This window comes from Alternaria novae-zelandiae, assembly GCF_023758075.1.
Source record: "Alternaria novae-zelandiae strain BMP 2774 chromosome Unknown scaffold_20, whole genome shotgun sequence".
NCBI classification, from domain to species: Eukaryota; Fungi; Ascomycota; class Dothideomycetes; order Pleosporales; family Pleosporaceae; genus Alternaria; species Alternaria novae-zelandiae.
This window is the reverse complement of record NW_026056980.1, coordinates 543,942-558,581: the sequence shown is the minus strand read 5'-3', so window position 1 is coordinate 558,581 and position 14,640 is coordinate 543,942. Positions and strand designations below refer to the sequence as shown.

At 51.2% G+C, this 14,640-nt stretch overlaps 5 protein-coding genes across 5 annotated transcripts; 3 read left to right on the top strand and 2 right to left on the bottom strand.

Moving 5' to 3' along the window:
• Window positions 1-370: 370 nt before the first annotated feature.
• J4E88_008721 (uncharacterized protein) lies at window positions 371-1,448 on the top strand (the record flags this gene model as incomplete). The annotated part of the gene is made up of 2 exons (XM_049402330.1): window positions 371-611; window positions 769-1,448. 2 exons carry the CDS (start codon window positions 371-373, stop codon window positions 1,446-1,448), a joined length of 921 nt encoding a protein of 306 aa, XP_049252001.1.
• A 676-nt stretch (window positions 1,449-2,124) lies between these two features.
• On the bottom strand, window positions 2,125-3,468 carry J4E88_008720 (uncharacterized protein; the record flags this gene model as incomplete). Its single annotated transcript, XM_049402329.1, has 3 exons — window positions 2,125-2,775; window positions 2,838-3,034; window positions 3,465-3,468. 3 exons carry the CDS (start codon window positions 3,466-3,468, stop codon window positions 2,125-2,127), a joined length of 852 nt encoding a protein of 283 aa, XP_049252000.1.
• Window positions 3,469-5,046: 1,578 nt separating this feature from the next.
• J4E88_008719 (uncharacterized protein) lies at window positions 5,047-5,589 on the top strand (the record flags this gene model as incomplete). The annotated part of the gene is made up of 1 exon (XM_049402328.1): window positions 5,047-5,589. One exon carries the CDS (start codon window positions 5,047-5,049, stop codon window positions 5,587-5,589), a length of 543 nt encoding a protein of 180 aa, XP_049251999.1.
• Window positions 5,590-5,809: 220 nt separating this feature from the next.
• On the bottom strand, window positions 5,810-6,215 carry COX16 (Cytochrome oxidase assembly; the record flags this gene model as incomplete). The annotated part of the gene is made up of 2 exons (XM_049402327.1): window positions 5,810-5,893; window positions 5,949-6,215. 2 exons carry the CDS (start codon window positions 6,213-6,215, stop codon window positions 5,810-5,812), a joined length of 351 nt encoding a protein of 116 aa, XP_049251998.1.
• A 529-nt stretch (window positions 6,216-6,744) lies between these two features.
• On the top strand, window positions 6,745-14,612 carry J4E88_008717 (uncharacterized protein; the record flags this gene model as incomplete). Its single annotated transcript, XM_049402326.1, has 8 exons — window positions 6,745-7,330; window positions 7,379-8,082; window positions 8,129-8,436; window positions 8,483-11,159; window positions 11,209-11,743; window positions 11,794-12,280; window positions 12,329-13,268; window positions 13,317-14,612. 8 exons carry the CDS (start codon window positions 6,745-6,747, stop codon window positions 14,610-14,612), a joined length of 7,533 nt encoding a protein of 2,510 aa, XP_049251997.1.
• Window positions 14,613-14,640: the final 28 nt, after the last annotated feature.

Sequence of the window (14,640 nt, the reverse complement as noted above, 5' to 3'; positions counted from 1 at the left end):
ATCTGGGACGCACCCTTCTCAGATCTGATTCACATTGGCTTAAGGCGCCTGTCACATGGCTCCCCTAGCCAAGAGAATCGGTGCAAGCGCCAAACGCAGCTGGGCTGTCATTCGGGCACTCACCTCCTGCCTAATATTCTCAGATACCCTCTACGTCAATCCTCTGCCTCTTCTCACATCTGCCGGCGACTCTTTCTCACTGCTCGCCATGCAACTTGTTCTCCCGCCACCTCCCACGCATTTCCTTTCTTTCTTGCTCCGAGGCACCGCGACCGCGCATATCTGAGCCGACCCCACAACACCGCCTGCCGCCCCATCCCTGCACCGCCAACACCGACGTATACAAATAGATTTGGCGTAATACGGCGATATGTCCAACAGCCTGGAAGCAAAGATCGTGGTCCTCGGTAGCCAAGGAGTTGGAAAAACTTCTCTCGTCCACCGATATGTCAAAAACGCTTTTACGCCTCCCACGACACAGTCCACCGTGGGTGCTTCCTTCTTGACAAAGAGGGTTGTGGATATCGACACCTCCACCGTGGTTCGGTTACAGATATGGGATACCGCCGGCCAGGAGCGCTTCCGGTCCATATCCAAGCTGTATTATAGGGGTACGTTATTGTTGTTCCTTCCGCCGAATCAACTCTCATATTCTGTCGCAATACACATCGGGTCTCTTTCCGCTATCTAGATACCCCACATTCGGCAGCCGAGTTCGGATCGTCTACTATGAGCAAACGTTCAGCGCAGAACTAACATTTTCTCTAGGCGCAAATGCTGCAGTACTATGCTACGACATAACCGATCCATATTCGTTTGAGGAGATGGGCCGCTGGTTCAAGGAACTCAAGACAAACCTCGGAGAGGACGTGATCCTCCATGTGGTAGGAACAAAGTCAGACGTCGTAGCCGAAGACCCTACCAAGCGGAAAGTGCCCTTTGAGCGCTGCATCGAATACGTCGCCGAGAACCTCCACCCCACACAAAACGGACAGCCACACAGTGCTGCAGCAAGCGGCTGGGGCTCCGTACCGGCAGCCTTCCACAGCGGTATGGCGTCGCCACAGAGCAATCGATCGAGCGGCTTCTGGGGACAAGACTTGGGCTGGGATTGCTGTCACGAGATCAGCGCCAAAGACGGCGAGGGTGTAGACGAGGTCTTTCGCGTCATTACCCGCAAGCTTGTGGAACAACAGCAGAAGAAGCTCGAGGAAGAACAACGGCAGTACGCCATGGCTGGTGTCACCCCTGCCATGGACAACAACGGCAATGTGGCTGGCTACTTCGATTACCCTGGAACGGGTAACGGAAGCTTCCGCTTAGGCACAGGTGACAAAAGGCGGAGCTGGTTGGGCTTTCCTACTACGCCCAACGTCGCTGGACATCAGCAAGATTGGGAAGAAGACATCAACCGCGCGCAGAAGAGCAAGAGTGGCAGGTGTTGCTAACATCTACCCCACCTTGGCTCTTCGTATATGTGTACGCTTGTTCGTACCTTCATCGTCACACACCTTCTCAGCGGGATATCATCACGACTAGATTCGTTAGAGGATACCCGCTTGCATTCTTTTTTCCTTTTCTTACGACTCTCGTCCCACGGCCTCACATGCTGTCGTTTCTTTGTAGCATCTTGGAGGCTTTATTTGTTATTTTCTGTCTGTCTTTTGCAGCGAAGCGTTCGAGCGAGTTGTTGTGTATTGCATTTACAGCGGTCATGAGCGTACTTCCTTCATCTTCTCTCATTTTTCCATCTAATGACAAGCTCAACACAGATTACACGAGCGTCATCGAGATACAACCACGAATAATACTCCGTCACGTCCAATCTATCGCTATGTGTACACAAAATGCGTGGTGGTCCTTCTCCTCACGAGGAGTTCGATCCAACATTACTACTGAAATTTCCAATGAACACCACCAGGACGGCACAATATGCTGCTGTGGCAGCGAAGAGCTCTGCTCGTTTGGCCCTTGTCAGAAGACCCATTGCCACTGAAAATAAAAGAGCAAAGACGATCAGAAGTCCAATGTTAAGAAACGTGCTGGGACGAGTGCCTATCCATGTCACGCGGTACATGATAGACACCGGTACAGCTAGTAAAAGAATGATAACAACAGCGACGATCATAACAGCGAGGCGTTCAACCCGAGAAACATGGAAGAAACGCGTGTACTGATTTTCAAAGCCTCGAAACTTCTGCTTGTAGAACCACTTCGTGCGCAAACATCAGCCTGATGAACATTGCAGTGGTACCAGAACATACTCACAGTGGTTTTCTTCTTGGGCAGTTTGCCAATGGCTTTCTCAACCCAGGCGTCAATCTTACCAGAATCCGTTCTGGGGTTCAAGGTGATGAGGTCGTACTTGAACCGAATGAAGTTCTCCTCTGGTTCAAAGTTCACGGGTTTAGTGTTGTCAAGCCATTGTTCGAGGTCAGATCGATCGCGGTCACTCGGTCGTTGAAACTCATTCAGTCTTCGGGAATTTGCCAGGGCTTCGTCGTACCTGATGAGTTTCTGTTCAATCTCTTCCAGTAGCATGGCTCTCTCGCTGCGATTGCGAATGGCTTCTCGGGCAAGTCGACCACCTTGCTCAACTTTTGCCTCGTAATCGGTCTCTTCGCCAGTTACACCTTCGTCTTGGACAATTTGAGCAACCTCCAAATCTCTGATGCGGGAGACGACCCTTAGATTTTGCTTCTTGTCTTTTGACTCATAGTGTTCCTTGTCTAGCTCTCCCAGTCTTTCCTCTAGTTCGCGGAGCTGGTCTTGAAGCTCGAGTATAACACGCGAATGAAGATAGTCAAAAGCTCGGTAGATCGAAAATGCTGGCTTACTAGACTGGAAGGCTGATTGAAGTGGATAGCCTCGTCGGATTTCACTCCCTGATCAATGCCAGAAATCAGCCAGGCGTCACCGGATGGGGATTGGTTCTCACCAGGGGCAAACAAGACCCGCTCAGCCTCGTCCTCGTTCTGCTCCATTTCAGGCACATCCATTAATTCTCGCGTCCATGTCCAGCGCTTTTGAATCACTGTCAATGATAATTAGTCGCGCGTTCTCGACGACTCCAAAATGTACAGGGTCCGATCACCAGTAAGGCCATGTCTTCCCCCTACTTCAGGATCTGTCGGCGATGATCCTTTGCTCCATACCCAGCGTTGTTTAGTCACTGTCGACAACGATTAGTCGCGAGTTTCAGGTGACTATACAATGCAGAGGGCTCAATTACCAGTTAGGTTGTGGCTTTCACCGACTTCAGGATCTGTGGTGGCATGGCTTCCCTGCTTGTAGTCATCAGGCTGAACCAAGTCAGTCTCTGCCTGATGCACAGTCGCTTTAAAGTCACCCATAAACAATGCAGGTGTGATGATCAGGATTTAGTGCATGTAGAAGGTTACAAGGAAATACTCGCAGCTCAAATTGGTGGGAAAGTGAAACATATAGATGCCCTGGATGCTGACCCATTGCTGCAAGCTCATATCTTTTCGAGACGGGGGCGCGGGGGCTGATTATCTGCAGATGCACCTCCTACAACACCTTAAGATTTCGTTCCGGGATCCATGCACCGTCCTTGTAAAGCTCTCCCGCAGCATCTTTGAGCTGATATTCCGCACGACCGTTCTTGCGCCTCACGCTCGCTACAAAGAATTTCTTCATTTTCCTTGTCCCAGTCTCAACTGACGTTCCATCAGGCTTTTCAGTCTTTTTGGTTTCAGTAACCTTCATAGCAGCCTCGTCGCCACAATCGAACGACGTTTCCCGCTGTGTACGTTAGCTTGCGACGATATCCTGCGCAAGAAATTGATATAGCGGACCTACTTGAAACGCATTGGGATCTTTGGAGACTTCGACTCCACTCATGCTACTCTAGATTCTGTAGTTCATCGGGTAATGAGCTGGGAACAAGCAATGAAAAAGGCCGTAAGTATTGACCAAGTGCGAGAGAGGTAACACCTTGGACAAATGTGTTTAATAGTCCTTTAGAGCTGCGTCACAGATACGCGGAGTAGAAAAATCGTTGACTCAAGGGTGCTGGCCTGATGACTCTTTACCGCAGGGCCGTGCTGGAGGCTTGAGTGGTCAGGCTGCGACGTAATATTTCAGCTGACGAAATTCGTGTCTTGCATGTGCTGGGCGATAACGCAAGCCACCTACGCTATTAGCGAATCAGCTAATAATTGTATGGTGACACCACATAGATGAACCATGACCCATGCATGTGCAGGCTTATTTGCAAAATGTGGTCTTTCAGCTTGCTATAGCATCTCACGCCGGTTCCATCCAATCTCAACCTTCTCAAAGTCTTCTGTTGTAATCAGATATTCAACTTGGCCAGCATCAACAGTGATTCATCTACTGGAAAGAAGTGTACACCAGCCCCACATAGGAACACTTCGACACATCACTCTGCCTGGGTAGCTTTGTATGATGATATGCCCATTGACATGTGGTCCTGGAGCCTTGTCGCAGCGCCACTGCTTACTTACCATGTATACCACGCATGTCCGCTCCATAAAAGGAGTTTGCGGCAGAGTCGAAAGACTGATACCTTATTACTCTAGGCTACGATGCGAAGCAGGCTTGGGCGTACCGGTCGTTTGTGAATGGGTAGTCACTACTCTGCCATTCTTTGAACACGTTGATGGAGTTGTTTGGTCTTTCGTGGGATACACCCGTTGCTGCCCATCTTGGGCAATTTAGGACGTGAGCAGCAAGGCTGAAGCGGGGAAGCACAGCGCATCCATAACTCTTCCAAGCCCCTGCAACATAACTCAGCGCATTCAATTGTTTCTTTCAGCGTAGGCCGAAACTATTCCTCCGTTCCAGTCACCGGAAAGCTCTAGCGAGCCTGGAACATACAACTGCTTTTGGAAGGACCATGGATGTAAATCGACGACACAATCTCAGCATCGGAATTACGTATGCAGTCCGCCACCTTGAGACGATTCTGTTGGTCTATAAGTTCAGAGATCCCGATACCTGTAGTCTTCACCCGTCTGGTAAGACCCTGGTTTATTGGGACATTGGCTTGCCTCCCATCTGATGTCGATAGGCGACGAGCTCGAAAAACGCAGGGCTGATATCGAGACATCATTGAAGGCCATCAACTCATACCTGAAAATCTACGCAGGGACCCAAATCGGCGGCGATGCCCTTGTATACATCTACCGAACCGACCATCTCATGGAGAGAATCATCGACCCGGCTAAAGGTTGGAGCAGAGATGGGTTATCCAGACGCACCGTAGCTGCCAAGCTCCTCGATGACATGGAGCACGATCTCGACACGATTAAGCCGGAACCAATTCAGCGTACTCCGGCGATGGATCAAAATTATTGGACATGGGACGCAGGCCGTAAGCAATGGTATCACTACGATAGCGCAGACCGAACGTTCAAGTATTCTGGCGGATTGTGGCTGAGACTAGACGGATCAAAGACGAGCCACGAAAAGGAGACCGAGTTATTGAAGGCTCACAACCTGGCAGCTCAACGTCCACAGGGCTGCCAGGATAGTAATCTCTCGACTACAGCTTCGTTGGACCCGGTCCCAATCGACCGAGGTGAGGACGCAGGACTGAAGTGAGTACGTTGTGGTATTTGGATATCTCCCAGCGTGGGCTTTCATGGTATAAGTGCGATCGTTATGCCTTCGACCCGACCAGCTCAGCTATGCGCTTTCGAACGTGATGCGTGTGCATCGAAAGGAGTAGAGGGGTTTGTATTGTGTAGAGGTACCGAATTTGTTTTGCGAATAGCTTTCCGTAACGCCGTGTCTGGTGCTGTTATGTATGTACATCGCACAATCATACAAGTGTGCCGTCTGGTTCGCCCGGTAGCCGCTTGACACGCCTCTGCTCCCAGTCGTCTATGTCTTTCGCCTGTAGTCTCTGCACAATTGTCAGTACAGACACCATCAATGACCAGTTTGCCCAGTATACGCACGTAGTATTCGTCCTTCATGTTCACCTTCCTCCGCTCTCCTCTCAGACCCATGGCCTGTTCATGTGTGATTTGCTGGTTCTTGCGATCGTATCGCTCGTACCGCAGCGCCGTGGCGGGAGTCAACATGAACGACCCGAGAAGTATCGTAGACAGGAACGGTAGGCCGAAGAGTAGGAAGGGGTGTTTTTGTAGCGACTTTCGGTACTTCGCGGCGAGCGAGTTGGGGAGTGTGGCGCTGAAGGATTTGGAGGTGAAGGGGCCAGGCATGGCTGCGGTCTAGGGCGTGCTCGACCCAAAATTATGCAATATGGGTGTCGGTATGCGAGTTTGACGTATATAACGTTCGAGGTTGCGGGCGCAGTGTCTTGGATGAGGATGGTTCGATGCTTCAACATCGAATTGCGGAGTACCTAGCGCTCTTTCCCGAGATCGGGCTTAGCGCGGTCCCGTGACTACGTGATTTCGCGTCCACGTAAACCCATGCATCTTCTTAGCAAACCCCACACACTCGTCAAACCACCGATCATATCGCAAACTACGCGATTGCAGACGGAGCCACGTATTAATAACGCGAGACGCCACTCTTTGAAGGTCCACGAGCGCCACACCGGAAATTGCAGACAGAAACCCCACCAGCGTCCAATCAGGCGAATCCACCGTCAATCCATCTTGAATCAGTCAAGACTGCTACGAACGCTCGCTGGAGTCTAAAGACGCAGCATCATCGCCAGCACCCAGGTGCCAAGATTCCACTCTTTCCTTACCTATCCGACATGCCACATCGGTAACGTGCATCATGGCCCGCAAAGGCGGGAGCTCGACTCAGCGGATGGCACCGCCACCTGTGACTAACGGCAACTCGAATGGCGTGCCCCCACCGTCGACCATTGCGGCCCAAATCGTCAGTAACGCGTCAAATGTTCATGCGTGGCAGGGCGAGGCAACCAAAGTCAGCTTTGGTGAGCTGGTCAAAGAGTTTCTCCAACACCCAAACACGGACGAGCCCGATGCACAGCTCGTAGCGCTCATCAGTGTCATCGCCGAAGCAGGACTTGAAGGCTTGTTCAAAGATGATCCGTTCGCCCAGGACCAGCAGAGACAGCAGGGTATTGACAGTATTGCCGCGCTCACTTTCATCTTGCAACAAAAGCCACATCTGCTGCTGAGCGTTAGAGAAACAGAAGATGACAGCATTTCTCGTCCTCCGCTTATTCTCTGGTTGGTTCCTAAGTTATTGGGCCTGTTAGCACATGAAGCACTCACCTATGTGCACGAACATGTACACCAAATACTGCATCTCTGCCTAAGCGCGCTCGCACGAACATCTGCCCTCTGGCGTCCCGCTGCAGCAGTCTCACAGCTTTACAGATCATGTGCGCAAAGTAAGTACTACCCTAAGTTAACTTATGCGAATACTCACGTCCATCTAGCTATCTTGACAGAGCTGCGGTCCATGGATGATCCAGCTTCGGCAGCTGTACTGTCTTTCAACCTACTCCTACCATCGTCAAGCAGCATCAGCGACTTTTGGCCAGACAGCCAACAAATCATTGCTTTGCCCCATGATCTGCAGCGAGTAGTTACTTCGCGACTCGGAGCTATCCATGCCGGTTTTTGTCTTCTCACCACCCTGGCATGTGTTGCTCCGCCCCAGGGCAGAGCGTCGGCGACGTCTAGTTCCCTAGATCACCATGTACCATGGATCATCGACAGTGCTCAAGATTTGTGGAAGCATTTACGGCGTTGGACGGCAACTTCGGAGAGAGGCATCCTCGTCAATGAAATCACGCTCGCATATTTGCAGCTACTCGAAACTCTGTTCCTTCCTGCAGGCACCCCCGGAGACCGTTCATTGGAATCACTGAAGAACGCACAGTCGCTTATCAATAGTCTCAGCGATCTCATTGATGGTTTATCGACAGCGCCAGAGTTAGCGTCAGAAGTCATTCAAGTGCGACTGGCCATCGTCCTTACCCGGTTACGCAGTGTCCTTACTTCGCCAACAATGGACGACTTAGCCACACGACGTCGAAAGAACATGAGCAGATCGGTCGTTCTGAACGACGTTGAGGCTATCGTAGCTAGAGCCTGTCAGGATGTTGAACACTTCTCGCAGCTTCACAAAGACTTGCAGGTATGAGTGAAACACCGCAGTTTTTGTCCATGCTGATCGAATCTAGCTCTCCCTTTGCCTCTGGACGGCACCAGGTATATGGCCTATACACATTGCGGACATACGAAGAGAGCTCTGCGAGGGTGATACTGGCAGTTTCTCGGATGCTCAACTTTCCGAACAATCGACACCAATCCTGAAAAGCTTCCGGATGTTGAACTTGGGCAATGAGGAAAGGCCTGCGAAGCGGCGAAAGAAGCTCCTGCATACTCCAGACATCAATCATACCACCTATGAACGACTCGTGATGATACTGAATGGCAGTACCCATGACTCTCCGGTTCCCAACCTAACCAATCTCCACAATATCATCGAGTAAGTTGTCTAAGTTGACCTAAATGTACACTGCTGACAGCTACAGGGCAAGATACTCTTCTATGATGGACGACGATCAACAAAATGAACGTGTACAAGTGGACCTCATGACAGCGTTTGCGAAGATTGCATGCGCCGGTTCCCGGTGTCTAGAACTATCTCAGTCCACGTCGCAGCCAGTGCACTCTCTTAGTTGCGTGTTATGCGATACGAATGCTCGCCACGAACGAAGCGCCATGACATACTGGAACAAACAGGACGATAGAGAGAGCTGGAAGGAAGTCATTGCCGCCATGCTTACCATAACCAAAGAGCCAGCATTCGAGGAGTCGCAGCAAGCTCGGATACTAATGGCTGTCGCTATTGGCCGTGTCTATAACCACATCTCTGACTCTGAGTATCTGTCTCTCGAGATCTGTGAGCTTGGGCAGTGGCTGCTTGCGTCTATGAGTAGATCCCTGAGAGAACTGAAGCTTGCCGCAACAAGCTCCTTGATGGTATTCCTACGAAACGATATATCCAAAAACACCCGCAGTAAGAATCGGCGATCATTCATTGAGTTTCTGGACGCTTTAGCGCAGCGCGACGTTCTGTCCGATCAGGAGACGCTTATCATCGCGTATGGTCGAACAGCGTTGACGTGTGGAGAGCTCGAGCTACCCATCATATTACATCACTTGGTCGAATACTTTGGTCACTCCAACGCACTGGTGTGCGGTATGGCTTACCGCGAACTTGAAACCATCGCCAAAGGGTTATCCATGTCCACGATGCAGCTCTTGAGTCCTTACTGGAAGGTCATCGGTTTCTCGGTGATCAAAGACTACATCAAAAAGCCCCAGAAAGCGCAGCAATTGGCAGATCTGATCGAGCAAAACGTTCGCCAATTGTTGGTACTGACGCAAGCGGACACCCTTCCGCATCTCGTTCTGAGCAAAAGAAGAGATATCATCGAAAAGATCGCCCAAGCACGGAAGGCTTCTATCATCGACGTCTTGACGTATCCAAGAGGAAACCTCTCCAAGATACTTGCTCTACTGCTATCACAGCCCGTTGCCGACGTTGAAAAGACAGCAATGGAAACATTAGCAGCTATTGAGCCTGCTATCCGAGAGAGCAGCAATAACAGGCTTGATTCGTGGGTCGCCCTAGACATCACTGGTGTTGCTATCGAGATACTCAGGCTGGCTGCAGACCAAGAGGGAGTCGGTAAGAAGCCATACTACAGCGCTTTCAGCACGCTGGCGTCGCTCGCACCAGATACAAAATCAGGACAGCGCAAATCGACGTCAAAGTCCAAAAACCTAGATGCCTTCTGCGAGACGCATATTCTGGGCATCATCGCGTATCTTTCGAACGTCATCGCGGCTCCTAGCGCCCAGGGTAAAGCCGCACAGTATACGATGCCCGACAGGAAAAATTGCATAGCTGCTATCGGCGATCTCATCTCCCTTGCACGCTTTAGCGTAAACGGCGCGTTACCGCAAATCCGCGCCTGTCTTCAATCAGCCATCGGAGATCCAGACCTCTGCGACGATACATTCACCGTTTGGACTGCGTTTTTGGCAGCTCTTGATGGAGATGAAACAATGCTAGTCGTGGATCAAACCTTTGCACTGATTGTACAACACTGGTCGTTGTTCTCTTCAGACACGCAGCTCAAAGCCCACAAAGCTGTCGGAAGCATCATAAGCCAGTACAACCCCCAGCTTCGAGCTAGAGTCGAATATCTTCCCTCACTGGCCGGCATACCAATGTTCTCCAAGATTGAAGGCGAGTTGGCAAAGTTCAGAGATATGATTGAGACCATTAAGGTCTTCCAAGCCTTCAGCAACAGATGCAAAGACCAGACATCAGTCGTGGTGCGTCAGGCTCTGATAGAGCTTGTGCCTTTTCTGGATGCCAATCAGCAGGAATTGCATCAGTCGATCGTTGGCCAAAAGCCTCTTCCGGTCTTAGCCGCTTTGACGCGATCACTCCTCGATGCCAGCGTTCGTTTCTCGGAAGATCACTCCGATATCACGATTCTTTGTGCTCAGTGCCTTGGTATCATCGGTGGTCTTGATCCATACCGAGTGGAAACAGTCCGTGAAAAGAAGCGCGTCTTGATGCTTTCGAACTTCGCACGGCGAGACGAGGATATCGATTTCGTGGCATTGCTTCTCGAACAAGTCCTGGTCAAGGTCTTCCTTTCTACCACAAATGCTAAACAACAAGGCTGGATCGCCTATGTTATGCAGGAGATGCTAAAGCATTGTGGGTTTAGTGCACTCCGTGGAGCAAAACCCCGATCTTCGCAGGCTAGTACAGAGGCTCAGCGCTGGAATGAGATCCCAGAGGCTGTCAGAACTGTATTAACTCCCTTCCTTGATTCGAAATACTCCGTCAATGTTAACACCTCGATACAATACGAAGGTGCGACATACCCGATATTCAACTCAAAGATCAGTCATGGCACCTGGCTCCAGACCTTTGTTCACGACCTGCTGCGAAAGGGACAGGGTGTGAACGTTGAGATGGTATTTCCTGTTCTAGCCAGAATCATCAAAGGATACGACCTCTCGATAGCTACCTTCATACTTCCATTTGCAGCTCTGAATGTCATCGTATCAGATAACGATGAGAACATGGAGAACGTAGGACGAGAGCTTTTGCAGGTGCTGCAGGCCGATATACATACCTCGGAGCAGCACGAAGTCTCGATCATCAAGCAGTGTAGCGAGGTAGGATCTTACAGCTACTCCATCGAATGCATTTGCTAACACCTCTCAGAATGTCTTCCAGACACTGGATTATCTTTCTTCGTGGTTACAAGAGAAGAGGAAATCCGTTACTGACGCGAGAACGATGGCGGGGAAGACGGGTCGCGGTGTTTCCGAGGACGACGAGATGAACGCCATCAAGCAGCTCAGTCGCGTAGAGGGAGTTCTCCAGCTCATTCCTGCGGAAATCATATCTCGAAGAGCTGTAGAGTGTGGTTCGTACGCTCGTGCCCTGTTCCACTGGGAACAGTACGTGCGCCAGCAGCGGGACATGAAGGCTGAATCAAACCAGCCATTCCACGAGAAGGACGAACTGTTACAACATCTGCAGATGATCTACGCGCACATCGATGAACCGGATTGTATTGAAGGAATATCAGCTCATCTCAAAATCCTCAATCCCGAGCAGCAAATCCTCGAGGATCGCAAAGCTGGCCGGTGGACGGCGGCGCAAAGTTGGTACGAGATTGCACTTGCTGAGAGGCCGAACGATGTCGAGACCCAGATCAATCTCCTCACTTGTTTGAAGGAATCTGGTCAATACGGTGAGTCAGTACGTGCATATCTCACGAAGACAAGCTAACGAGAATTCCAGACTCTATTCTCAACTATGTAGATGGCTTCCATGCGACTAATTCTCTTCCGAGCAACACGCTGCCTTTCGCAGCAGAAGCCGCTTGGTCTACTGGCAAATGGGAACAGCTCGAACGCCTTCTCACTACTACCGGTAGCGCTGATTCCAGCCTTTTCGCGGACTTCAATGTTGGGATAGGCAGAGCGCTATTGGCATTGCGTCACAACAGCCGCCCAGACTTCCAGGGCATCATTGAAGAGCTACGAGAACTTCTGGCGAAGAGCATGTCTCCATCAAGCACAACGTCTGTGCAGGCATCGCATGATCATCTGGTCAAACTGCATGCACTGTACGAGGTTGAGACTATAAGCGGTATGGGTAGTGGGATTGTAACAGACCGCGAAACCATTCTTGAAAACTTGGACAGACGCCTAGACATCATTGGGGCATACACATCAGACAAACAATACCTTCTGGGACTACGCCGCGCCGCTATGACGCTATCTCGGTAAGTATATCTCACCTGGCATTCGTCACGGACACTAACAGAGAATAGCATCGAATTCGCAAATCTCGACGTTGCTTCCGCGTGGCTCACGACCGGAAGGCTGGCTCGCAAGGGAGGCTTCATGACAACAGCGTTCAATTCTGTACTGCACGCTGAGCGACTTGGAGACAACGCGTCGAAGATAGAGTACTCCAAGCTCCTCTGGAAAGAAGGTCACCATCGCAAGGCGATACAGAATCTTCGTGGCGCTATCGACAGCAACGCGTTCCAGCAGGAGGATACAGTGCCGATTAATGTCTCCGTCACCACAGCCGGTCGAGGCGAAGAGCATTCGATGAACAAGGTTAAGTGCCATGCTCAACTATTGCTCGCTAAATGGCTAGACCGCGCGGGTCAGACACAGTCAATGTCCTTGAAGGAAGAGTATGTGACTGGAGTGCAAACCTATCCCCGCTGGGACAAAGGTCACTACTACCTGGGTCGATGGTATCTGAAGCTACTCGAATCAGAGAAGCAACAGCCGATAACAAAACAGAGTTCCGAATACCTTGCTGGTAGTCTCATCAAGTTAGTCATCGAGAACTTTGTCCGCTCTACGGTATACGGGACGAAGTACTACTACCAGACCCTGCCCAAGATACTTACTCTGTGGTTGGACATGGGTATGGAAGTTATGAGCAGCACACCCAAAACCGCCAAAGACAAGGAGTTTCACGAACATCGGCTCAACTATCTCGACCACATCAACAAATACCTCAAGCGCTACGCCGGAGAGCGGATGCCTGCTTTCGCATGGTACACTGCCTTCCCGCAGATCATCACACGCATCAGCCATCCGAATAAGAGCGTTTGGGATGCTCTTCAGACGATCATCATACGAGTTGCGTCGACATATCCACAACAGGCGCTATGGGCTTTGCTCGCTGTTCTCCACTCCACGCAGGATGACCGCAGAGCTCGGGGTGCTACTGTATTGCAACGACTACGCGTAAGTTCTCGATCTGGTCAAGATCAGAAATCAGCTAACAAGAAGAAGGACGCATCGAAGCGCAAAGGGGCTGCTATCGATCTCAAGGCCCTCATCATCCAAGGGCAGCGGCTTACTGACGCACTTCTGGCGGCTTGCGATGCTCCTATAGAATCACGGATAGCACACGTGAGTCTAACAAGGGATCTGGGATTCAACCACAAGCTTGCTCCTACGCCGCTGGTCGTTCCTATTGAAGCCAACCTGCTTCCAAATCTGCCTGCTGGCAATGACAGTCAGACCATCCGTCGTCACAACCCATTCCCAGCCGACGCCATCACCATCCAATCCTTCGACGACGACGTACTAGTCCTATCCTCCCTCCAACGCCCCCGAAAGCTAAACGTCCGCGGCTCAGACGGCCGCTCCTACGGCCTCCTCTGCAAGCCCAAAGACGACCTACGCAAAGACCAGCGCCTCATGGAATTCAACGCCATGATCAACCGCGCCCTCCAAAAAGACATAGAATCCAGCAAACGCCGTCTCTACATCAAGACCTACGCCGTCACGCCCCTCAACGAAGAATGCGGCGCAATCGAATGGGTCGAAGGCCTCAAGCCCATGCGCGACATCATCCTCCGTTTCTACCGCCAAATGGCCATTCCGATCGACTACGGCGAAATCCGCCTCCTGCTCAACGAAGCCTCGTCGTCCCCGTCCAAGATCCCCATCTTCACTGAACGCATCCTCGGTAAATTCGTGCCTGTGTTACATGGATGGTTTGTTGAGACGTTTCCTGAGCCAGAAGCTTGGTTCGCCGCGCGTCTGCGATACACGCGGTCTTGCGCTGTGATGAGCATCGTCGGTCACGTCCTCGGGTTAGGAGATCGACACGGCGAGAACGTGCTGTTGGAGCAGGGCGACGGTGGTACTTTCCACGTGGACTTCAACTGCCTCTTCGACAAAGGTCTCACATTCGAAAAACCCGAACTCGTCCCCTTCCGCCTCACGCACAACATGGTCGATGCCATGGGCCCCCAAGGCGTCGAAGGCCCCTTCCGCAAAGCCGCCGAACTGACCTACAAACTGCTCCGCCAGCACGAAGACACGTTGATCACTATCCTGGAGACCTTTGTGCACGACCCTACGGCCGATTTCCTGGGAGGCAAACGTCGTAAGAAGATTGTTGGCGTCCCGGATACGCCGCAGGAGGTGCTGGATATTACGCGCACGAAAGTGAATGGGTATCTCAAGGGGGAGAGTGTGCCGCTGAGTGTGGAGGGCTATGTTGATGCGCTTATTGCTATGGCGGTGGATCCGATGAATTTGGCGAGTATGTATATTGGGTGGTGTGCTTTCTTCTAGTGTTGTTGTGTTTCGTTTTGAAAGTGGG